General features: G+C 41.5%; 1 protein-coding gene across 5 annotated transcripts in view; it reads right to left on the bottom strand.

The window, feature by feature from the left end:
- VPS13B (vacuolar protein sorting 13 homolog B) overlaps nt 1-26,276 on the bottom strand; it is a 988,099-nt gene that overhangs the window by 149,144 nt on the left and 812,679 nt on the right. For all 5 annotated transcript variants that reach the window (XM_044295329.1, XM_044295331.1, XM_044295327.1 and 2 more), the window contains one exon: nt 3,914-4,110. In XM_044295329.1, the coding sequence (XP_044151264.1) occupies nt 3,914-4,110 (197 nt within the window). The remainder of the gene's footprint in view (nt 1-3,913; nt 4,111-26,276) is intronic.

Here is a 26,276-nt window from a genome sequence, read left to right on the forward strand (position 1 = left end):
TGTTTTAGAAGTATGAGGGATACACTATTGGTTGCTACAGTTTTAGATAGTTTGATAAATCTGCTCCATATTCCATAAAAACACAAGTCCTCGTTCTTCACCGCACCAATATGTTCTCCCAACGAGAGCTTATTTGGACAGCATTCTTGACCCAAACACACAGTGAAATCTACAGGGACATAACAGCTGACCATAACATTGCACCCTTGTGCACTCAAAGTACTACACATAGAAAAATATTAAGAGCAACATATCAGGGGGAGAAAACCAGAACTGGATCGCACATCCACAATACTATGCTTTGATCTAATTAAACTCGCTTCTCAGCGCCATATTAAAGTGTACAGACCCCCATACTTCATGCTGTACAAGAGGCATTAGTGTACATTTTGATCAAAAGGCATAAGCCCCCTCACCACGCCAAGGTCGCCTCTTTGAGTGGGACGTACTCTGACCAAAAGGCGCAGCAAAATGCAGTGACAAAGTGGCACTGCCCTAGTAGGTGGCGGGACCCAGGAGTCAAACAGCAACCCTGCTGTCTGACAATGCCACCCATGACACTGGGTCCCACCAACCCACCAGCACAGCGCCACAAAAACAAAGGCCACCGTGCAGCACTGCACCATGTGAACAGTTGTCTAAAACAACATGTCCGTTGCTATCAGGAGCTACAGGTGACCTTGGCGTGGTGAGTGGGCTTATGCCTTTTGATCAAAATGTACACTAATGCCTCTTGTACAGCATGAAGTATGGGGGGCTGTACATGTTAATATTTAGCGCTGAGAAGCGAGTTTAATTAGATCAAAGCATAGCATTGTGGATGTGTGATCCAGTTCTGGTTTTCTCCCCCTGATATTTTAAGAGCAACACTTAACTACAACTGATACTAAACACGGGTTAAAAAAGGATGAAAAAAGAAAATATATTGCAAGCAAAATAGATTTGTTCACTGAACGGCTATAGGTACACGACCCAACACAACTACAGAAAGCCAGAAGAAATGAATGCAAAAAAATTTTTTTTATAAAGCAGCCAAAGCGATAAAAACCAACCCAGTAGATAATGCTCATTGCTATGGACTTAGGCGAAGATGAAATCATACTTGTATGCTACACTCGCTGGGGCCGTAATGTCAAATGGTTTGACAAAGAAACAATATTCTGACTTGAAACAAGCAACATTTAACATTCCCACAGTATTCACATTACTGCGGTGCCAAGTTGACCACAAAGGTAATTTTGTGGAGGTCCCAAATTCAGAAGAATTAACCCTGTCTAAAACACTTAACTTCTCAGTGACGAGAATGCATTCTTTCACAATTAAATCAAGAAACCAGTCCCAGTTCTGTCCAATGAATGGGAAGCAGATGTTTAATTTCGTTATTGATTTTTTGATCCGCTTTTCCGATTTCCCAGATCCTCTTGATATCTGTGACTACTTCTGTACATGAAGCAGCATGAAAGCTAACAAGCCCAGTGCAGCACAATACTGGGAACCAGAGGAGACATATGAACTGTTCACTGAACAGAGCTCTGTGGATGGGCGGCAGCATGACAAATTTCACTGTCCATTCCAAACCCCAGCACAAATATCAGCCAAAAAAATTCCATGTATCTCCACCGAGGACTGAGAAACTGGAGAAGGGCGTCCAACTGATATCTGCTTTGGGAACCTGTCTACCAAATAGCTTCCAACTGGATTAATTTTGTGTTGTTTACTATGTGTGCAGACTTCTCAATACCAGAAGGACCTTTTAATAAGTCTGTTGAGATTCTCCCGTGGCTTAGCATATTTTAACCATACGGTCTCAGCAGTCATCTTGGAACTGGAGTTTATTGGAAGTTATTCTGAATGACCAGCGCGGAACAAAATGTTCACTGATAGAAAGTGGTACAGTTTAGGAATGGATAACATAGGATTAACAGCAACAGTGACTAATTTACCAAAATGCGTGGGCATTCCCATAATGCTACTTACCCCTGGCATTACCGGGATGTTAGGGCCATATTAGTCTTAGGGCTCATGACACAACCTAATATATTTGGCGGTCTGGATCCTAAAAAAATGACGTCCTTGTTCATTCTGTATTTTGTGGAACGGAACAGGCCTATCCTTGTCCGCAACCGACAATAATAGGACATTTTATTTTGCGGAACATACGGAAACGGAATGCATATGGAGCCACTTACATTTTTTCTGTGGACCCATTGAAATGAATGGTTCTACATACAATCCACAAACAAAACGGTGTCCACAACTCCTATAGAGATTGCATGGAACAGCAGCACAGATTCCTGACTCCTTATCCATGCAAATGCCTTCGAACTTGGAACCCCCAAACAAGTGGTGGAGGTTCATGCAGTGATGCCTACACTAATCTCATGTTTCGTCATTATTTAGTACTCAGAGGGGATATTCCCACCCAAAGTATTACTATGCAATGAATAGGGCATTTCCAATTTAGTATCATTGCAATGTACATGCAATAGAAATATATATATATATTTTTTTAACATACGCTACTACTAGGGGTATTTTAAGGGACATTGTTGTTGCTGGGAGAACAATAGAGGGAATTATTATTGCTGGAGGCATTTGGGGGGGGGGGGGGGAAGTATTTTTTTCTGCAATATAACATTTGAGGGCGTTGTGGAGCACATCAGGCACAGTATTGGGGGGGGGGGGGGGTTCTATGGTGTTTATGCAACAAACTCTACAGAGACGAGACATGGCTGAGAGAAGTCGACATGGAGGTCTTGGCCAAATAGAAAAGATAAGGAGAGAGAACATCTACTGTACGTAGGAGGAGACATACGAGTTATGTAGTTCTGTATTCTCGTGTATGATTAAGAGGCATGCTGACAGGAGGGCTGGCTCTGTGCTGTGGCCTGTGTCACCTCACAGACCATCACAGACAGGCAGCTTCTGGGGAGGTATTTTGTGCTGCTGGGGCGGCCCCTATCACTGCTCCTGTTGCTGCTTTGACACGCCCATGGACATAACATCACAGGAAATAAGAAAGAGCTGCATGGACATGGTCATGTGACCACAGCCTAGATAGGAGCAATAAAGGTAAAATAAATACATTACACAATTACTGTTACTTTCATAAATTATTATTTTAAAGGATGTTAATGCAAACTGGAAAACACCTTAAAGAGGACCTTTCACCACTCCTGACATGCCTGTTTTAAAAGCTTCATGCGTTCCCCATGTAATAAAAATTCTGAAGCATCAATTCTTATAGCTCTATGTTGTCCCATTCCTTTATTATTTCTACTAGAAGTTATGAATGAATTGCTATCAGTCTGCAGTAAGGGTACAGAGGGGTGGTAACAAGTTGGGGGTGTGTACCTGCACAGTCTGACTCTATCCAATCAGTGCTGCCATTTTCAGACTAATCAGGTACACCCCCCCAACTTGTTACCACCCCTCTGTACCCTTACTGCAGACTGCTAGAAATTCATTCATGATTTCTAGTAGAAATAATAAAGGAATGGTAGACCATAGAGCCATAAGAATAGATGCTCCAGAATTGTTATTACATAGGGAATGCATGAAGCTATTAAAATAGTCCTGTCAGGTGACAAGTCCTCTGTACAACCTTCACCAAGACCCTACGGTAATATTTCTACAGACCTACTGTTTTGATTTGGTTTACTATGAGTTGTATATGAGCACAATTTTCTGATCAAATAAATGAAGCTAAAACTTTATTGCTAAAATATTCATCTGTAAACACTACTGTCAATAAGATGTCGCTGCTATGCTAGTGTTATGTTTTGCGCTTCAATATAAATGACTGATGAGAAAAAGCACTGCTGATAATGATGTAATTTAAGGAGTCTTCTACATTATGTTTGGTGGGCTCCATCAAGCTACAGTAAGCACAGCTATACACAGCACGTTCTACCTCTGGTCATCCATAGAGTTCGTATTGCCATTCAAAACAATTCTCCAAAGATGTGAAGACACGAGCTCCTTCTGGTCGCTGACCGTGGTAATGCTTGGCAGCTGAAGCTCGCATGGTTTGCTCTCCGATAGACTGAACTCTCGAAAGGCAACAAATGACCGTTGGAGTTCATCCCAGTACTCAAGGCTACAAGGGATCTATAAAAGAAACAATGGGAATTCCAGTTATTACAGCTTTAAAATTTAATATGCAAGAAAAATATTCAGGCATGCAAATCTTGCCTTAAAAGACCTAGGCTAAATAGATAAATATGACAAATACACAACCATACATAGAAATCATTATTACGGAGTGACTCAGAAGCACGCCATGACTCACAATGGAATATATGAAACAAAGAAAGAATAGAAAAGGAATAAAAAAAAACATAAATGAGCTAATCAAGAAGCATAGCAAATTGTATGAAATGGGACATTGGGTTCAAACAGTGGAACTTTGCTCTTCTGAGTTGTCACTAAAGCTTTCAGTTTCTTCCCACTGATGGAAAGGAAACCAAGGACGGACTGGAAATTTCCCAGTGGGCTGATGCCGAGGGGGGCCGCCCAAGCGCTCCTAATGGCCGCCAGCTGGGCACATAACCATCTAATGATCTCAGTAGCAATTACTGCTAGGACATCAGGTACTTATGAGCCACAGGCAATCTCCTGAATTGAACTGTATCGCCATCCTCAGGACGGTGATACAGTTGAATACTGCAATGGGGGGGTTCTGATGGGTTGGAATTTTGTGCTGCATTGTGGTATTGCCTGAAAGATATTTGGTCTTTATACTATCAGAATGTTACACCACTTTTTAGACCACATTGGTATAGTTTTTGACCGCAAGATGCACCAAAATCTAAGACTGCAACAAAAGTAGGACCAGAGGAAGAAAAAAATAAAAAGCTGACTTGCAGACAGTTGTGTCTAGCATGTCACCAATGGGTTCAAATTCTGGCGCACGGTCTTAATAAATTTGTCACAACTTATTTTATTTATTTATATGGCGACAACATATTGGGGCATTGTCCCCAGTGAGGCTCACAGTCTACATCTCCTATCTGCAACTCTATTGAGTGTGCACAAAAAATTCTGTCACAAATAAAGTAAGATTCTAGGTGCAAATGCATTACTATATCTCCCCATCCATGTGGAGCTGCATTATGGTGTTATACCTCCCGACACGCAGTACTTGTGGAGTTTAATAGTGGATGACAATGACACCATGTTACTCTATTTGAAGCAAAGTATAGGAAGTTTTATGTAGTATATGGAACATTATCAACTGGTACTTATGGGCTACATGTGCTTGGATTTCTAACACCCTGTACAGTTTTTATGCCTGTTCACAAGTATATCAGTACAATAAAAAGCTGTTTGCATGAGGTGCAGGAGTGGCAGTGCTGCAGTACTGAAGGCTGGTGGTCCCCACTCTTTTCTATAGCGGAGACCACTGTGTGTGAAAAATCTGGACCAGTAAACTTTGCGATGCAAAGAAATGCTATCTGTTCCTGGAGTGAGAATCACTTTGCTGAGACTATGAAGGGCTCTCAGCCCTGGGTGCTAACACAGTGTCTCAAGTATACAGATGTAGCAGAGTTAACACACGCACTTGGTGAGTTATCAGATTTAGTTAACGCGTTATGACTATGACTTAACTCTGTTACATCTGTAGTTCTTAGACTGCACCCATTAATATTTCTATTTTATGACTGAGAAGAAGTCTGACCAGCTACCACCATTGAGCTGCTCCTGAGAATTTTGATCGGTGCATAAACCTGCGTGTAGCTGGCCAGCTAAGACCTGTCCTAGGTTGCTAGTATAGCTTATATGTTTATACAGCTAGACCTGCCAATAACCTTAATACAGTTCCTATGTTTGTATGTTAAAGACAAAAGCAGGGTTTTCTACAGTGACTTCATGTTTGGATGTCATGTAATAGTTATATTTTGTGTCCACAGAAGCTGCAGTTTTTATGCCTGTTCACAAGTATATCAGTACAATAAAAACCTGTTTGCAGAGGTGCAGGAGTGGCAGTGCTGCAGTACTGAAGGCTGGTGGTCCCCAATCTTTTCTATAGAAGTTTGCAACCACGATCTGCGATGCAAAGAAATGCTATCTGTTCAATTTCCTGAGACTATAAAGGGCACTCAGCCCCGGGTGCTGACATGGTGTATACAGATGTAGCAGAGTTATATTTTGTGTTCACAGAAGCAGAAAAGATAGTATGCCTTTAAGATTCATTATATAATGTAAGGTAAGATCAATGACAAAGCAGAAACAACAGAAAGCATAGAGTTAAACTGTTGTTGCTGTGCAGGAGTCTTGACCAATCACAGCCAGCCTTACACACAAAAGGCGTATTGGCCAATCACAGCTAGCCTCACACACAGCCTGTGTGGGAAGTTCCCCTAGCAGGAGCTGCTAGAAATTATTATTCACCAGAGAGAGAAGCTGAACAGACATTCATTCCACTAAGAGCTGTGTTTTATGGAAGCAGAGAGGCCAAAATAGGTATTTAAAAACAGTTGTATAATGTTCCTACTGTTAATAGTGATTAGAACAGTATACTGAACCAGTACAAACAATTGCAACCATTCAAATTCCATATTGCACTCCAAATTGCATACAACCATACCAGATCATACTCAACCATTCTGCAAATAGTTACTGTCAACTGCATATTGCAAATTGCGACCAAATTCAGCAAGTGAACTATTAGTTAGACCTCAGATATACCTCTCAGAGAGATCATAAAGTGCATAAATAACCTAAAATGAGAGTACAGATACTCAAGAGAGAAATATATCCACCATTTTATGTTGAATGACAAGATTGAACAGTTGAACAATCTTATGCATACCGCCATTTTGTGATATCTTTTCAACAAGTGTTTTGTAAATGGACTATCTGCTGTGGAGGCGGCAGTGTTATATATAAAGAAAAGTTTAAGTTAATAAAGAAGTTCTTTCAAGCATTTGGTGTGCTCTTTAAACCTACTGTTTCCATAGAATGGCGCTAGAGGAATTACAGAGTAATAGACAGTCTGGTTAGACTAAAAGTCAGAGATACCAAAATTCTTCTAATTCTACAGTACAAAAGGACCCTTCATAGTGCGGTGCCTGCCACACTGCTGTAGGTTTTGTTTTTAAGAAAGGAGGGAAGAATGAAGTAACAAGGAAAGACAAAGGGGAGAGAGGGATGGGAAAACCATCAGGGGGAGAGAGGAATGGGGAGACCATTAGAAAGTGCTGATGGGGAAAGAGAGAGACCAAAAGAGGGAGAGAAGGGATGGATGAAGAAACTAAGGCTAGTTTCCTGCGTGCAGCGGTTTTCTCGGCATATTTGCCGGGTTGCAGCTGGATTTCCGCCAATCCCCATTATAGTTAATGGGGCCCGGATGGAATTCACGTAGCTTCCTGCTAGAATAGCCTGCTGGATCTCCCAAATGCAAGTGTGAAACTGGCCTAAGCGAGAGAGGGAAAGAACAGATGAAACTTTTATGTATTTATTTACTCACTTATACAGCACCAACATATTCCACGGCCCTTTACAGACATTATCACTCACTGTCCCCAAAGGAGCTCACAATCTAAGTTCTCTATCAGTACTGTATGTCTTTTGGAGTGTCTGAGAAAAGCCACACAAACAAACACAGGGAGAACATACAAACTCCATGCAGATGTTCTCCTTGGCTGGATTTGAACCCAGGACCCCAGCGCTGCAAGGCACTAGTGCTAACCATTGAGGTGCCCGTCAGATAAGTTACTGCTGAGGCAAACCTTCAGAGAGAGAAGAAGAAAGTGGAAAATGTAGTACAGCTACACACGTTAAAGGCAATGTTGGTGACAAGTTATATGGCAAGCAATGGCAGGTCTCACAAAGCCATGGCCTGCTCTATAAATCTGAAGCAGAAAAATAAAACTGCACATATGTAAATGTAACAGTACAATAAGAAATTATTAAGACGCACACATCGTCTTTGTTTGGAGAGGAAGAGCACTTTGGGTGTAACTACTAAAAATACATTTATCATCTTCCTACAGCTGACCTTATTTGTCCTTTGAAAATTACATTTTCCTCGGGTCAAGCTGTTAGCCATAAAACTGCAACGCCATAACTATTTCAGGAAGGATCCCTTCACCGCGAAGGGTCAAAGGAAAGAAGCAGCGAGGCTGCAGACTGCAGTGTGTAATAACACCAGTAACAATGAGCTGACTGATAATGACTGTATCGCAGCGTTCCAGCATGAACCACCTGCTACAAGATCAAGGATGACTCTCATCGAAACCCACAGCGTAAATATGGAAAGGCACACACAGCTGGATGGCTCTGTAATAAGCTGTGTATTCCCTGAAGCGCTCACTGTTTTTGTTATTTCTTTATTAATAACCTTCCTTCTATCTTGAACGCCGTCGAGATTGTGGTTCTCGCAGGGTGGGCTTGTCTTGGAGAGAACATGCTTTCTGTTCCAGTAACAACTACTGTATTACTAGATGTCCACTGAAGACAGGAAGTGTGTGCGCGTTTTAACTCCTTCATACAGGCCACCTAAGAGAAGACGTGGACGCAGAACACAATATAATCCTGTATGAGGTGGAGAACGCCAGGTCATGCTGGGATTATAAGCCTGGCTTCCTGAGGATGAATAAACTGCTTGCTTGTTGAGTGTTTCTACTCTCTTTTCTGTTCTGTGGCCAGCTCCCTCGGAATACAAATCTTCCATGTATTCTGCGAAAGAAAAACAAAACCTACATGTCTTGAGACAAGGGAAAACTTGGCAAGTGCTGCGGTAATCTGGTCCGAGGCTTTTTCCTATAACACTGATCTATATCAGCCCTGCTGAAGGCAATAAAGAGCTGACAAGTGTCTCATGGCAAAAGTTACTGCTAAAACTATTTTACATACCAAGCTCAAGAAATATACTGTCCGGGCTGTCCAGGATTTTTAACTCCCCCACTTTCACACTCAGAAGTACCTGAGAAGACAGCTATACTTACCTACTACCTCGTAGCTCCCGGTCACTCTTTGCTGGACTTCCAGCCCTGCCTGTCAACTTCTTCATGGAAGGGTTCATGTGCACCTCTGAAGCTACTGACTAGCCTCAGAACTAACATATCTACAAGCAGTATAATACTGCTGGGTCGGAAGCCACTTGGGGAAATGTCACCATGGGGTCAAGCACTGGCTGCAGCAGTGCATGTGACCGCCATCCATGTGGAAGTTGGCAGGTGGAGACTGGAAGGCCAGGAAACACAACCTGGGAACTGAGGGGAGCATGTAAGTATAGACCTCTTCATAGGTATGTTTGAGTGTAGGGAGGATATAAAAACAAAATCCTGGACAACCCCATTAAACACAAGTTGATCTCCAAGATAAAGAAAAGGAACAGCTTCCTGCTTAATTCAAAGACGTAGAAGAAGCTCTCTTATTCTACCCGATGTTCCTTTCTTTCTTCCGCTCTAATCACTGCAGGTTCCTTTGTTCGATGCACCTGCCAAGTTCAGCCTGGAAAACATCTCATAGTACAAGGACTAGAGTCTTCCAGGTCTTAGATTCTTTACTTGACTTCCTCCTGAAAAGGGTAAGGCTACTTTCACATCTGCGTTTTCTTTTCCGGTTTTGAGATCTGGCAGACAAAACTGAACAAACTGGAACAGAGTGCCCCAGAATGCATTCCGTTCCGGTTTGTTGCATTCCCATGCCGTACACAAAACCACTGCAAGTAGCGTATTTGTGCGCGGCATGGGAAACTAAACATGCCGGATCGGGCACCAGAAAACCATGTAAGTCAATGGTGCTGCCACGCATTGACTTAGAAATGCCGGATCCGGTATGATTATTTTTTATATAATACAACTAGATCTGTTCTGAACAGATGCAGCCGGTTGTTTATTCAAACAGATGCGTTTTGCTGTAGTTTTGAGATCCCATGCCGGATCTCAAAACCGGACAGCAAAAATGCAGTTGTGAAAGTAGCCTAAGATGGTATCTAGCAATTTATGGAAAGGTGATTCTTGATTGGTGCTGAAGCAATCTGGTATTTCAATCTATTGCACTCCTGATGAGGATCCAAAAACATGGAGCGTGACTGACGTGTGCTTCTCACTTCATAATCTAATCACAGGATAATTAAAGTGGAAGTGTTTCCGTCTCTACCTAAAATGATATCACTGCCTAATAGGACGGTAATAGGATGGTAATTTTCTATAACCCTCCTATCTTCTCATTTCATACCCTTAGAGTAGGCTATATCTAAACTTATGCTTGGAGGGAAGCAGTGATGACAGGATATGGTTTAGAAGACATGAATCTAACGGAGCAGAGGCGTACTTGCAGAATCGCACTTTTTGACCTGTGTCGAGTTGAATTTACCTTACAGTGCATCACAGCAGAGGAAAAATGGAAAGGAAACTCGTTCATGACTTTCTTACTGTGTAAGAGCATTAATGTATGAGGTAAAGAACTATGGATTTTACATGTGTGGATTTCTAAACTGGATACAAATTTTCCAGAACCATTCACATACACATAGAGAAAATGGTTCAGCAGGATCTAAATAACATCCAAAAAGTTTTATTGAAGATTCTCAAACATGTGTCAGATCCACAGGATTAACAGTCCACATGGCGCTCACGCGTTTTTGAACTAAATTGTTCCTACTGATGCTATTTTATTTTGATCGTGCTGCTGGACCGTTTTTACCTTGGCGTCTATTTTGTCTAAGCTAATAAGAGGTCCAGTCAGTCATTTGACATATAGCTTCCATTCTTTGAACTCCGTGTGCACACAGTTTGTTGTTTTACACAGAGCACATACAGTATGGACTGCTCTGACAACTGAAAAAAGCAGTCCATGGGCAGAAGTGGTGCTTTAACCTGACCCTGGATGAATGTGATGTGCATTTTGAAGGAATCTAGGGCTGCGTCTGAGATTCTCATATTATGTCAGGACAACCATTACTGATCAGCAGAACAAGATGAGTAAGGATATCGCATTGCCTATCTTGCACCTTCCCTGTGATACAACATAGAAACATAGAATGTGTTGGCAGATAAGAACCATTTGGCCCATCTAGTCTGCCCAATATATCTGAATCCTATGAATAGCCCCGGCCCTATCTTATATGAAGGATGGCCTTATGCCTATCCCATGCATGCTTAAACTCCTTCACTGTATTTGCAGCTACCACTTCTGCAGGAAGGCTATTCCATGCATCCACTACCCTCTCAGTAAAGTAATACTTCCTTATATTACTTTTAAACCGTTGCCCCTCTAATTTAAAACTGTGTCCTCTTGTGGTAGTTTTTCTTCTTTTAAATATGCTCTCCTCCTTTACCGAGTTGATTCCCTTTATGTATTTAAAAGTTTCTATCATATCCCCTCGGTCTCTTCTTTCTTCCAAGCTATACATATTAAGGTCTTTTAACCTTTCCTGGTAAGTTTTATCCTGCAATCCATGGACCAGTTTAGTAGCTCTTCTCTGAACTCTCTCTAGAGTATCTATATCCTTCTGGAGATATGGCCTCCAGTACTGCGCACAATACTCCAAGTGAGGTCTCACCAGTGTTCTGTACAGCGGCATAAGCACTTCACTCTTTCTACTGCTTATACCTCTCCCTATACATCCAAGCATTCTGCTTGCATTTCGTGCTGCTTTATTACATTGTCTTCCCACCTTTAAGTCTTCTGAAATAATTACTCCTAAATCCCTTTCCTCAGATACTGAGGTCAGGACTGTGTCGAATATTCTATATTCTGCCCTTGGGTTTTTACGCCCCAGGTGCATTATCTTGCACTTATCCACATTAAATTTCAGTTGCCAGAGTTCTGACCATTCTTCTAGTTTTCCTAAGTCCTTTTCCATTTGGCGTTTCCCTCCAGGAACATCAACCCTGTTACATATCTTTGTGTCATCAGCAAAAAGACAAACCTTACCATCGAGGCCTTTTGCAATATCACTTATGAAGATATTAAACAAAATTGGTCCCAGTACAGATCCCTGTGGAACCCCACTGGTAACATGACCTTGTTTTGAATGTTCTCCATTGACTACAACCCTCTGTTGCCTGTCACTCAGCCACTGCCTAATCCACTCAACAATATGGGAGTCCATGCTCAATGACTGCAGTTTATTGATAAGTCTTCTATGTGGGACAGTGTCAAAAGCCTTACTAAAATCTAGATATGCGATGTCTACTGCACCTCCACCGTCTATTATTTTAGTCACCCAGTCAAAAAAATCTATAAGATTTGTTTGACATGATCTCCCTGAAGTAAACCCATGCTGTTTTTCATCTTGCAATCCATGGGATTTTAGATGTTCCACAATCCTATCCTTTAATAGGGTTTCCATTAATTTGCCTACTATTGATGTCAGACTCACTGGTCTATAGTTGCTCGATTCCTCCCTACTACCTTTCTTGTGAATGGGCACGACATTTGCCAATTTCCAATCTTCCGGGATGACTCCTGTTACTAATGATTGGTTAAATAAATCTGTTAACCTGTATTATAATCGAGAGCTGAAGCCGGTTCTTTTCTGGTTGCAAACAGAACAAGCTTATAAACCTCTCACAGTTCAGCAGGGCTGCTAGTATACATTACTCTATGCACTGTATTTTGGGAAAGGCCACAGCTCGCAGAACAAAACATCTGTACAGACACTGAACAAGCAGGGAATGCTGAAATGGTTGAGTTCACAGGCATGCATAACTCTGAGTGCATAAAGGAAGCACATTTTCAATACAAATAAATAATCTGAATTAATCAGTATTAACATGGCCAATATTAAAGTTTTGAAGGCCAGACAACCTCTTCATTGTATCCTGCCAAACAGTTGTATTACGACAATGTTGAATGGGTGTTAAATAGTCCTGTTGGTTAAAGGGAATCTTTCTTGGGCTGCTCCAGCTCTGGAGTCCACGAGAGCTCTGAAGTCCTTACTTTCATGAGTTCCTCGTTCCATAGATCTTGGGGGTTTCAGAGGTCAGACACCACTGATCAAAAATTTTAATATGTCTCTTAAAGGGGGTTTCCAAGTGTTATCCAATGTCCTCAGGATAGGTCATCAATAACTGATTGATGGGTGTCCGTCACCTGGGACCCCCGCGGTCAGCCGCTTGAGAAGACAGCAGTGCTCCAGCTTTTCCTAAGCCGTGTGAAGTCACGTTTATCGGTCATATAGCCTAGTGCCATTGAAGTGAATGGGGCTGAGCTGCGATACCAAGCACATCCGTGCTTATACAATGTACGTTGCTGGGCTTGGTGAGCAGAGAGAAGGCCACGGCGAATGCTGGTGCTTTCTCAAACGGCTGTGTCGGACCTTCTCCGATCAGATACTGATGACCTATCCAGATTTAATTTTTTGGCATATCTCGGCAGACCCATTCACCATAATGTTAAATATACTCAAACAATGTCAGGTGTTACTTGAGTGATAAAACTGGCTTAAGGTAATATAAATTCCTTGGCCACACAGGTTATGCCTCTTACCACCCACATTTTTAGAAAAGTGGAAATCATAGTGTTAACAGGGTCATTTTGTGACTCTGATGTGCAAACAATTAGCAACTTTTAGCACCGCAATTCTGGCATGGAGTGCTTAATAAATCTTCCTAAAAGTCCTAATTTGAACCCAGTTTACTGAGGATCCACAGAGTTCTGTTCTGTATTCACTTTCAATTATTTTTTTCTACCCATATAGTACCGACATATTCTGCAGGCATTACAAACATTATCATTGCTTGCTGTCCCCAATGGGGCTCACAATCTAAGTTCCCTATCAGGATGTCTTTGGGGTGTTGGAGGAAATCGGAGAACACGGAGGAAACCCACATAAACATGGAGAGAACATACAAACTCCATGCAGATGTTGTCCTTGGTCAGATTTGAACATAGGACTCCAACTAACCAATGAGCCCCTGTGCTCCTCCTCCAAAGGCTTCAAATAATCAGATCCCACAGAAGCTCTGACTAAGTCTCAAGGTTGTAAAGCACAGTTTCTGCTGGTGGTTTTCACAATTGTTTCACTTTCCTTTTACACAAGGAGGCGATGACAGCTCTGCGCACAACGTCTGTGCATTTCTAGTTAAACAGTAGTCACAGGATACCCTGTGGAGTCCGGACTTTTTGCAGCAGACCACACTCTGATGCGGCCATCAAGACATTGGTTTTGCAAATTTTTGAAAAATAAATACATCTCAAAACTACAATATCATCTACTATCTAATAAAACATGATGTCCAAGAAAAGGGAAAAAAGGGGAAATATATATATCAGCTCATAGAAGCCACAAAATCTCCTCCTTTGTAATATTGGAACCAGTTGCGAAACCACAAGAATTCAAGTGCAGGAAATCATGATTTTATAACATTTTAGTGTGATCTACTCCTGGGAACAAGAGCTAACCGAATGTGATTTCTGTTCAGGAAACATTCCAGGGTATACTGTAGCTGCTGTACATTGAAACGCAGGGTACAGCTGCAGCCATTTCACCTGTACTGCCCCTCTGGTATTCTGGCTTACTGTCTTGCATCAAGACTGCCTTCCTGTCCGGAAAGCCCTCTAAGTACAAACAAGAATCCTAGCCCAGGTTTTATTTTCCCTTGGTATTTTAACATGGTAATCTAAGAGCCCTGAGAAACACTTTTTTAACCTTTTCAATGAAATATGTAACTCTTTTTTTATTACAGTCTTGTGTTTTTCTAGTTTCTGTCCCTCATTTCTAAAATAATTATAATAATAATAACATAAAACGTGACCCGGAGTTTATCAGATGATCGGACCCGATGTAAGTGGAGCAAGTCACAGGTGTGCAATGTAAAACTGACAATTTTGCTATATAATCTCTAAATCTCATTTCAGAAAAAAAAAAGATGAACAGTTATAAGGTTACACAGCGGGTTATACATATACGACAGGGTTTACAGCCGAGGAGTTCCATAAAGGGAAATGTATCATCAGAAAAGTACATATCGTATTATTTCAGATTTATCTTCTAAACTTTTTTTGTATCGTTTTTGATACTTATTTTTATGAGACTATCTACATAAAATTATCTAGAAGTCATCCAGTTTCCACACTGATCACTAAAACATGTTTTATCAGTTAACTTGCTGTACAGACTGGGAAAGAATGAGCAGAGCCATCTCATTATTACTAAAGGACATCTGTCAGCAGTTTTGTACCTATGACACTGGCTGACCTGTTGCATGTGCGCTTGGCAGCTGAAGGCATCTGTGTTGGCCCCATGTTCATATGTGACCGCATTGCTGAGAAAAATTATGTTTTAATATATGCAAATGAGCCTCTAGGAGCAACAGAGGCGTTGCCATTACACCTAGAGGCTCTGCTCTCTTCAACTGACGTGTCCTCTGCACTTTGATTGACAGGGCCAGGCAGTAAAATGTCAAAGTGAAGAGGGTGTGACAGTTGCAGAGAGAGCGGAGCCTCTACGTGTAACTGTAACGCCCCTGTTGCTCCTAGAGGCTCATTTGCATATAATAAAACATAATTTTTCTCTGCAGACAGAAAAGAGCTTCTAGGTGTAATGACAACGCCCCCATTGCTCCTAGTCAGTTGAATATATTAAAACATATTTCTCAGCAATGCGGACACATATGAACATGGGACCAACACAGACGCCTTCAGCTGCCAAGTGCACATGTAACAGGTCAGCCAGTGTCAGAGGTACAAATGACAGATGCCGTTCAAAGGGGTTTAATTACAGCAAATACACAAGAGCATACAGCATGTACAGCTTAGATGTGGATGTCACATACTGCAATATCAAGGAAACAAATCGGTGGTAAAGTCAACTGCTTTCTGACAACAGACTAGGAGTTGTTGCAGATATGCCCTAAAATCTACACAGATTTTTTTTCTGCAATGTGTGGATAGGGTTTTATAACTCCACTTTCTTGCAAAGTTTTCTGGAAATCTTCTCTGTGTGAATGTGACCCAATAATGGACATATGTGAACTATGATTCCTCCTGAATTAATTTGCACAGTCAAAAAACTGTGCCATAACGAAGCAAAACGAACAATCAAAATCTGAAATCATACAAAGCACTCACATATAGACTGCAGAAAATCTTTAGGCTAAAGCCACGCTGCAGCCATTAGTACTCTGTGTAATGTATGGAAAAAAACATTTTCTAGAGATGCAAGAAAGTTCAGATTCCATTTATCTTATCTGACAGATTGAACATTTAGATTTTACAACCAAGAAAGATAAATCCCAAAGGAAAACATTAGACAAATCAGCAGCAAACTCTGCACATGGAGACACTAAACAGGCGTAATCAGCTCCACCCGAGGTGCCACTATCTAAACAACCTACGTTACGGTACTTAGGTAAAATGATTAGATTTACTAAATGTGCACAAAGTTCCTCATCTCTGAAAATCTGGAGATGTGTTACATTCTATTGATATTTTGTTTTGGAATTTAGCCCAATTGGGTAATTATTTCACCATCCAAAAGCAACAGAAGTGTTTTTCACTTACTGAATCTGAGGACATTCTTTACGAGTTTATTTTTCTAGTTACAATCTTGGTTTTACTTGAAAGAAAGCAAACATTGTGTGAACAAGGCCTAAAAAATAACCGCTTGAAGATTTACCCGCAAAAATTATTCTGCTTTCTAATGAAACTTGGGCTGCTTATTATAAATCTCACTTTTAATGTTGATCGCGAACATCCTAATAGCTAATTTTTATTGCGAATATCGGCACTTTGAGAATTCGCAAAGATGTAGAATATAGTGCTATATATTCGTAATCACGAATATCCTAGATTTTTTTTGCTAGTGGGCCAATGAGAAGGCTGCAATATCTTTGTCAGAGCTTAGCAACATCCCTAGCAACCAATATTAAAGTTGCCTCCCCCTTACTATACAAGAACCTCCCCAGCAGCCATTTTCTGCTGTTTTTTTTTTGCAGTTCTTAGATAGAGAGCAGTGACATTCCTGTGCTTTCATCTGGATCCAAATTCTCATCCAATTACATTAAGATATTTAGATAGCTCATATAAAATACAGATAGTCAGTGTAGGTTAGATAGTGATATAGTGTAGCTGATAGGTTCCAGTGCAGGGTGTTAGGTAGTGTGATAGGAATTACTGTTTCTCTGCTGTCCATACAGACGTAGTGCTGTGATGTCACAACAATACTTAGCGCACCAATCAGTAATATCTACTCAGACATAATAAAATGTGAAGTCGCATGTATTGCGCATCATTAGAGCCGATTTGAGCAATTGCGAAAATAATGACTGGAGATCACGAATTCTAGAGCTCACAAATTTCTTGCGAATATTATGCGAAAAATTCACAAAAATGAATATTGCCTATGCCACTCATCACTACTTACTTTTAGGTGGCCCCGGAACCAAAAGAGTTTTCTATGATATCAGTAGTAGCGTTGAGCGAAGCAAGCTTCGAATGCTTCATCCGAAGTGGCTTCGTTCAAAACTTATAATACTGTACAGAATAATGTATGGGCTCCGATGAGCCGTAGTTAGTTATTTGCGAAGACGCACGTGAATAATTTTCGGCAAAACCACTTTAAAACTTGAAACCAAACTCAGCTTTGGTTCTGACTGGTACCTTGGAGCCAAAGCCGAGTTCGGTTTCAAGTTTTAACGTGGTTTTCCGCTTTAAAAATCAACTACCAAAGTTATTCTACGAAGTCATGCGTGACTTTGTGAATAACTAACTTCGGCTCATCGGAGCCATTACATTCTAATACTGTACGGAGACGGATCTCCGTACAGTATTATTCCGAAGTTTGGAACTAAGCGACTTCAGATGAAGGATCCGAAGCTCCAGGGGCGGATTGGCCATGAACCTTACAGGGAAATTTCCCGGTGGGCCGATGCCCAGGGGGCCACCCAAGCTCTCCTAATGGCTGCAGGCTAGGTACATAATGATCTGATGCTCAACGGCCACAGTTATTTTCCTGAACTCCTCAGGACGATGATACAGTTGAAAACAGTGGAGAGAGCGGCAGTATATTGTGCTGCACTGTGGTATGATTCTGCAGCGGTGGTACTTTGTGTTGCACTATGGTATTGTAGGCCATGTCTGCTTCTGTTGTCCCTGTCTATTTATGTTGCCCTGCCTTCTAGCAATTTAGTCCCGCCTACAACATGGGGCCACTTTTAAGTTTTTTTTCCAGGGCCACTTTTAAGTTGCCAATCCTCCCCTGCGAAGCTCGCTTCGCTCATCACTAATCAGTAGCAATAAGTCAGAGCAACTGGACTTTTCTCTTGTAAGATGTTTTGGTAGTCATCCGATTGGCTTTCTTTATTAGAATGACTTGTACAAGGAATCTCCAGCATTAAATAATGGTGATTCATGCTTCAGTCTGCATAACGTTTATCAAAATCAACATGAGGTCAAGGACCTCATAGTGCTAAGAATCTCAAGGACCTCGGAGTTGTGCCGTCTCTCTCTTACTCCACCTGCGAATGCATAAATAAATTGAGAACTGGGTGTTACTATTTCCCTGGTCAATGGGGTGTGCCCCAACCAAGTCAAGCTGTCAGCATTGACTGGATAATGTCAGATCGTGTAAGGACACACCCAAATGACAAGACAAAAGTCAATACCCAGCTGTCAATTTATTCAGACCTTTGCAGCAGAAATAACGGGAGGAACGTCACAATGTAGAGTTCTAAGAAAAGATGCTCCAAATCTATTTTATGGGGAACGTAAGTAGTTACTAAAACAGACTTGTCAGGAGAGGGGACCGATATTCTTTAATTATAACAATAAAGTTTGTTATTAGGGACACATTATAATTGTTTTACTTGTGCTACAAAAACTCGCTACCATCTTTTCCAACGGTAAGACCCCATTAATAATAGGCATGTGTAACCTCGATTTCAACCTGACTACGTCTACCTTTCATGTGGACAATGTGCTGGGGGTCCACATCTGCCTCTTATTCACCATACATAAGTACAAGTCCCGATAACCCTGCCAAACAACTTCAGCCGGGAGCACCCGTCATGAGCAGGAGAATACATTTCCATGATGCGAAGTTCCCTGGCAGGTGCACCTCAGCTTGAAGGCTGAATAATGATGTGGACACCTGTCTCCTACATCACATTGTTGTCTTTAAATCCAGCCGTCTGGTGGTGGTGAAGCCTTTGAGTTCACAGCCTGTAATACGGATCTATGGTCTGAAACCTACTGAGCCTAATGCCCTGTAGGGCTTCAGCTGAATGTAATGATACCTTTCACTTAGCGATCCATGGCTTCATTTTGGAGAAACAGTACTTTTAATAAATATGCAAATCAGCAGTTAAGTGCACAGGGGGCAGGCCCAAAGCCATTCTGTGCACCCTTGGGGTACGGCCACACGGTCAGTTTTTCTGATGCAGTTTTGGAAGCCAAAACCAGGAGTGAACTCAAAAAAGAGAAGTCATATCTGTCCTTTACATTCTCTCCTTTTATGATCCAATTGTGAGTTTGGCTTCCAAAGCGGCCTGCAGAAACCTGACCGTGTGGCCATATCTTTACCAGCCAGCCCCTCCCTCTCTTTTATGATTGACAGGGCCAGTTGTACCTACAGGAACCATTAGCCTATTTTGATATCTTATTGGTTAACTTTTTTTTTTCCTTTTTGAGAGTTTATTATATTACTGCATCGGGTGTGGTTTGTGTTCGGTGCCCCTGGCGTGTAAGGACATTAACGTCCCTTGAATACCTAGTTTTAGTTGGGACGGTCTTCCGAATATTCTCATGTTGGTGATCTTCTCACATTTATAAGGTTGGGGCACATGAGTGGTATTTATGCACTTGCACATATTAATCACTTCTTTATTAAGGCTATTTATTCCATATGTAATATGTATCAACCTTTTAATATAGTTCACTGCACATTTAATATTCAGTTTGGTGGCATTCAATATCAGCATGTGTAGACAAACTCAGTTTTTTTAATAGTATTAATGTCCATACTATAACTATCAGTCTTCAAATGGTTAACAGCAAGCACCAGCACTTTTTTAAAGGGCAGCTGTCAGCAGTTTTGTACCTATGACACTGGCTGACCTGTTACATGTGCACTTGGCAGCTGAAGGCATCTGTGTTGGTCCCATCTTCATATGTGCCCGCATTGCTGAGAAAAATTATGTTTTATTATATGCAAATGAGCCTCTAGGAGCAACAGGGGCGTTACCGTTACACCTAGAGGCTCCGCTCTCTTTGTAACTGCTGCATCCTCTACACTTTGATTGACAGGACCAGGTGTGATGACGTTTTTACTACCTGCCCATGTCAATCACAGCAGTTGCAGAGAGAGCAGAGACTCTAGGTGTAATGGTAACACCCCTGTTGCTCCTAGAGGCTCATTTTCATATAATAAAACATAATTTTTCTCTGCAGACAGAAAATAGCTTCTAGGTGTAATGACAACGCCCCCATTGCTCCTAGTCAGTTGAATATAATAAAACATATTTCTCAGCAATGAGGACACATATGAAGATGGAACCAACACAGATGCTTTCAGCTGCCAAGTGCACATGTAACAGGTCAGCCAGTGTCAGAGGTACAAAACTGCTGACAGATGCCCTTTACGTGTCAACTGAGTACTTGTGCCAACCATTGTAATTGTGATGATGGTCAGTTGTTATCTGGCGCTGCACTGTGAATTAATGGGATACATAGTTCAAGTATATTTTGGGACCTATCAGCAGGGCACAGATGCAATACTCACCTCTTTACTACGTGTGCTGTACGCAGGCGTGATACCTCTCAACCTGTATTACAAGACCCCCACAGGCGCAACACAGTACAAATATAGATATTTGAAGAGATATACTTCAAGGACATGGATCGCATTGACTTTAGACGACTGCACTGTTATAGATGAACTAAAGCTGTGTTTGATCAACTTGATGTAGTTATCGCCATACTCTTCAGCAACTCTGTACGTTTTTCTCCCTCTGTCCAATGAAATTGCTTGTTTATATATTTTATCTCTTGTGCATATTGTATCATATATTGTATCATTATATGCTCATAATTTTTGTAGCTATTGTGTGGTACTTTTAGTATATTTTAAGTCCACAATTGCGGCATGCATTCTGGTAGTCTGTTCCATTAGAGGACAGAACACCGGAATAACTGTGTACAGCTTGGTCGGACCCCATTGGGGCCCGCTGGATCTCATTCACTATAATAGGGTCTGTTAGGTTTACTGCATGAATTCCAAAAACCTGCATACGGAGGAAACCATCTAAGACCAATTTTTTCTCCTTTCTTAAATGGGATGTTATATATATATGCTGCCAACCCTGTGCTTCAGACTGTTCTGTCCTGGAGCCTGTCAGTGTCCTGCTGACTGGCTCTTGCCTTGGACTAGTGCTCTCTCAGCTATGTGAGCTGGGAAAACATGGTCAGGCAGGCAGCTGTAAAATGATTGATGATGGGGGCCCTACAGCAGTATCGGGAAGGCAGGTCCCTGGGAAAAGAGGATACGGGCTGGCCTGCTTCTGTACCCAGAAGTCCTCTCAGCCTCCTGATTCATCTACAAAAATAAAATTGGGTCGTTTTTTAAATAAGCATTCGATTGGCACATACCTAACCTTCATTACCAAGACGGTTTACTACAATTGATGTGCAATCATAGAATGTGTCGGCAGATAAGAACCATTTGGCCCATCTAATCTGCCCAATATACTGAATACTATGGATAGCCCCTGGCCCTATCTTATATGAAGGATATCCTTATGCCTATCCCATGCATGCTTAAACTCCTCCACTGTATTTGCAGCTACCACTTCTGCAGGAAGGCTATTCCATGCATCCACTACTCTCTCAGTAAAGTAATACTTCCTGATATTACTTTTAAACCTTTGCCCCTCTAATTTAAAACTATTTCCTTTTGTAGCAGTTTTTCTTCTTTTAAATATTCCTCTCCTCTTTTACCTTGTTGTTTCCCCTTATGTATTTAGCAGTTTCTATCATATCCCCTCTGTCTCGTCTTTCTTCCAAGCTATACATGTTAAGGTCTTTTAACCTTTCCTGGTAAGTTTTATCCTGCAATCCATGTACTAGTTTAGTAGCTCTTCTCCGAACTCTCTCCAAAGTATCAATATCCTTCTGGAGATATGGCCTCCAGTACTGCGCACAATACTCCAAATGAGGTCTCACTAGTGCTCTGTAGAGCGGCATGAGCGCCTCCCTCTCTCTACTGGTAATGCCTCTCCCTATACACCCAAGCATTCTGCTAGCATTTCCTGCTGCTCTAGGACATTGTCTGCCTACCTTTAAGTCTTCTGAAATAATGACCCCTAAATCCCTTTCCTCAGATACTGAGGTTAGGACTGTATCACTGATTTTATTTTCTGCTCTTGGGTTTTTACGCCCCAGGTGCATTATCTTGCACTTATCAACATTAAATTTTAGTTGCCAGATTTTTGACCATTTCTCTAGTTTTCCTAAGTCCTTTTCCATTTGGTGTATCCCTCCAGGAACATCAACCCTGTTACAAATCTTTGTGTCATCAGCAAAAAGACACACCTTACCATCGAGGCCTTCTGCAATCATAATGCAATTGATGTGCAACTGAAATGTACCATTACACAAGGCAAAGTTCTCTTAAGGCCCCATGCACACGGCCGTTGTTCACGGCCGTGTGCGGGCCGTGGAACCGCGGCCTGGATCCCTTCCTGTGAGCTGGAGCGCACGGCGTCACTGGTTGCTATGACGCCGTGCGCTCCCTGCTGCCGCCGCAATACAGTACTACACTGGTATGATCTATACCAGTGTATTACTGTACTGTGCCGGCAGCAGGGGGCGCACGGCGTCATAGCAACCAGTGACGCCGTGCGCTCCAGCTCACAGGAAGGGATCCAGGCCGCGGTTCCACGGCCCGCACACGGCCGTGAACAACGGCCGTGTGCATGGGGCCTAAAATTAGGATCGCCATCTAGTTTGTTTGCTACAGCCACTGGTTTAATTACTGAAGACTTTTACATTGCTGCAGCCACCTATTGAGGACCTTGATATTGTTTTTACATTGCCTCTTATCTGAAAAATGTTTATGGATTTTTTTATTTTTATTCTTTTATATTCATACTACTATTTATTGTTTATTAGTTTAAACATTATTTCCTTCCTTTGGGAAGTACACATATCCACTGTACATCCGCGATATTTTATGTACTAAAAATTATATGTGCTATGTATTATTAAACTACTTATTTTATTTACAAGCGTCCGCATGTTTGCAAATATTGAGTGCCTGTCTACACTATTTCTTTTTCAAATAAGCGACACGTTTTTTTTTATGGATGCACGTTTTTTTTATTTTACACCATTCTAAGTTTATTTTAACAAGATTTACTCTGCTTCAAATATGTCTCCAAGGACAATACATGCCTAACTTACAAATGACACTGTATCAAGAGATGTGTTTAAAGAGGACCTGTCACCCCAAAATGCAGTGCAAACTGAAAGCAGCATGTTATAGAGCAGGAGGAGCTGAGAAGACTGATATATGGTTTATGGGCAAAGATTCAGTAAAACTTGCATTTATAATTCTGCTTTTTTTTTTTCACCTCCTGTGAACAGCTATCGGTACAGGAGGGAGGGGTTATTAGTGAATGATAGCACTGTGTGTATAAAGGTGAGTTTACACATCCCGATATAACAGCCGATAGTCGGGAAGGAAGACAAGACAGTCGGATGGCTATTGCGATCACTCGTCCCCAAACAGAATCATTGCTTCTGGACAGCAGATCGCTGTTTAGACAGCACGATCCGCTGCCCAGAAACCATGATCAGTGGTGCCTGCTTGAACAACGCGATCACCCGATAAATGAGCATTTTGCTCGTTCATTGGGTGGTCGGCGGCACCTTTACATCGGGGAATGAGTGTTTGCAGGACTGTTCATTCCCATTAATCTGCCTGAATATCGGGCACTATTAAATCCACCTATAGTGTGCATGGTTGTCAGTCACTGACACCACCTCCTCCCTGTACCAATAGCTGTCCACAGGAGGTGAAAAAGGTAGAGATATAATTGCATAAGTTACAGGTCTTACTGAAACTTTTCCCACAACGCTATACATCAATCTGCTCAGCTCCTCCTGCTCTATAACATAACCTGCCTGCAGATTGCACTGCATTTTCTGGTTACAGGTTCCCTTTAAACCTATATATCTTGTTCATGATCTGTGGAACATCATGTATGGTCCATCAAATTCTAAGATCCGCCCAGATGGTATGGTAAGCGAGTATAATCTCATCAGGGTGTTCCAGCGCTGATTTCCAGCAGGACATTTCTATACACAGAAGAACGCATACAGCTGTGCAAACAAACAAACATCGCCTTGTTCCAAAGAATCTCGATGTGGTGTGATACATCACAAATAGGAACGAGCATCAGATTGGGACTAATACACTGAAATATTCGCTGGAAGTCAGGCCCGAATGGAGGATGGAAATTAGACATTGTTTGAGATAAGAAGCTACCAAGACGTGGAAGCTTCTCGAGAAAACATCTGTTTATGGTTTACAAAAGGAAATCTGAAGAACATGGGAAAAACATGAGCAAAAAAAAGTATCAGCAGTGATAGAGGGGATCCTACATCCCAGACCACTTATATCCTTGCCTGTTTCCCAGTCTTACTTTCTTTTGTCGGACTGACCAGTTACACCTTCAACCCAGAACACACATTTTTCTGACAAGAGTAACACCCAGTTTTCAATTTAGTCATATATTTCCGGTGGGAATAAAAGAGGAACTGTACAATGCAGAGTTCCAAGAAACAATGTTCAAGCACGGTTATCTTACGAGAAATGCAAGTATTTACTGAAACAGTCATGTCGAGATCGCTGAAAGATCCTCTTTAAAGCACTTGTGCACTTTTCCAACATAATTTTGCAATGCCTCTAATGCCACAGGTTTTTTCCCCAAAAAATTTTGCTTAAAGGGGTTGTGCAAGAATGGGGGTGGAGGTAGTTTGGCAAATCCCCCCAACTTGGCCGGACTTGTAATGGAAGCATACTTACCTGCTTCCCGGCGCTGGCTCCCCCTTCTGCAGGCCTGTGATGCTCTGCTGGGCTCCCTCACTGTAAAGATCTGGCTTGACATCACCGCAACGGCACTGACCGGATCCCCTTTGCATCTTGTCACCATTTGTCATGATGTAAGGGGGAGCTGGTCAACGCCATGGAGGAAGCCCTGCAGACCATCGCAGGCCTGCAGGAGAAGAAGCGAGGAGCCAGCGCCGGGAAGTCATCTTCCCCTTACAGGTCTGACCAAGTTGGGGGGGGGGGGGGGGTAGCCAAAAAAACAAACCATCCTTGCACAACCTTTTTAATTTATATTCATTCATCTTCTTGCCAACCATGTTTATTGTTAATTTTTGTTTTGCTTTAGATCATTTTTGTACTTTTTAACCTTTCAATCCCGTATAACTTTTTTTTCTACAGTATATAATATTAACTTACAGCCAGTGTTAGGAATCCCTGCAGTAACTAGTCTTATCTGGAGCATATATTAATTTTATGACTTGATCATCCATCTAGTTGCATCCCAGGTTTCACTCGTTGTACAGTACGTCTGTTCTGATTTAGTAATTTCCTTGATCCATATGAGATGTGCTTCCTTCCAATGACGTTATCTCATCTCCTAATCATAATAGGAGCTTCTTGGAAAAGCACACATGAAATACAATTTATAACCTGATTATCTGACCTTCCACTGACACGTTGTACCTCTGTTCATGAACAGAAACAGGTCACATCCACTTCTAATTTTCTATTTCCTGCTGTACCCAATTTTAGTTCATTTTTCTAACCACTTGTTATCACCCGCTTGTATTAAAGGGGTTGTCCGAGATAAAGAAAAATCTCCGGCAATCACTAAAACTGCTTAAAAGGAAAAAAATGCGCTATACTCAACAGTTTCTCCAGCGACTGGCTGTATTGGTCATGTGTCGAATCCAAGTACGTCACAGATATAGTGACAGAAGTACCGGACCAGCACCGCCAGCAACGGTGCAGGAGAAATGGGTGGGTATACCATCTTTTTTCATTTTAACCAGTTCAAAACCCTGCCTTTTACCCTGCTCCATCATATTTTCTGTTTTTTTGTGCATTTTTGAAAGCCATTTGGTTCGTAAATAACTTTTGTGTCTTTTTTGGTAATTGGTAATTTTGAAGTTATTTTTATTTTAGTTTTTTTTTTATACCCAAGAAAAAAAAAAAAGGAAAAAAAAAAGGAAAACGTAATTAGCACTTTTTCAGTTTTTTAAAAGCACAAACTGCAACTAACATTTTTAATTAATGTCCCAGTAGTTTT

Source organism: Bufo gargarizans, chromosome 5 (genome assembly GCF_014858855.1).
Source record: "Bufo gargarizans isolate SCDJY-AF-19 chromosome 5, ASM1485885v1, whole genome shotgun sequence".
Classification (NCBI taxonomy): Eukaryota; Metazoa; Chordata; class Amphibia; order Anura; family Bufonidae; genus Bufo; species Bufo gargarizans.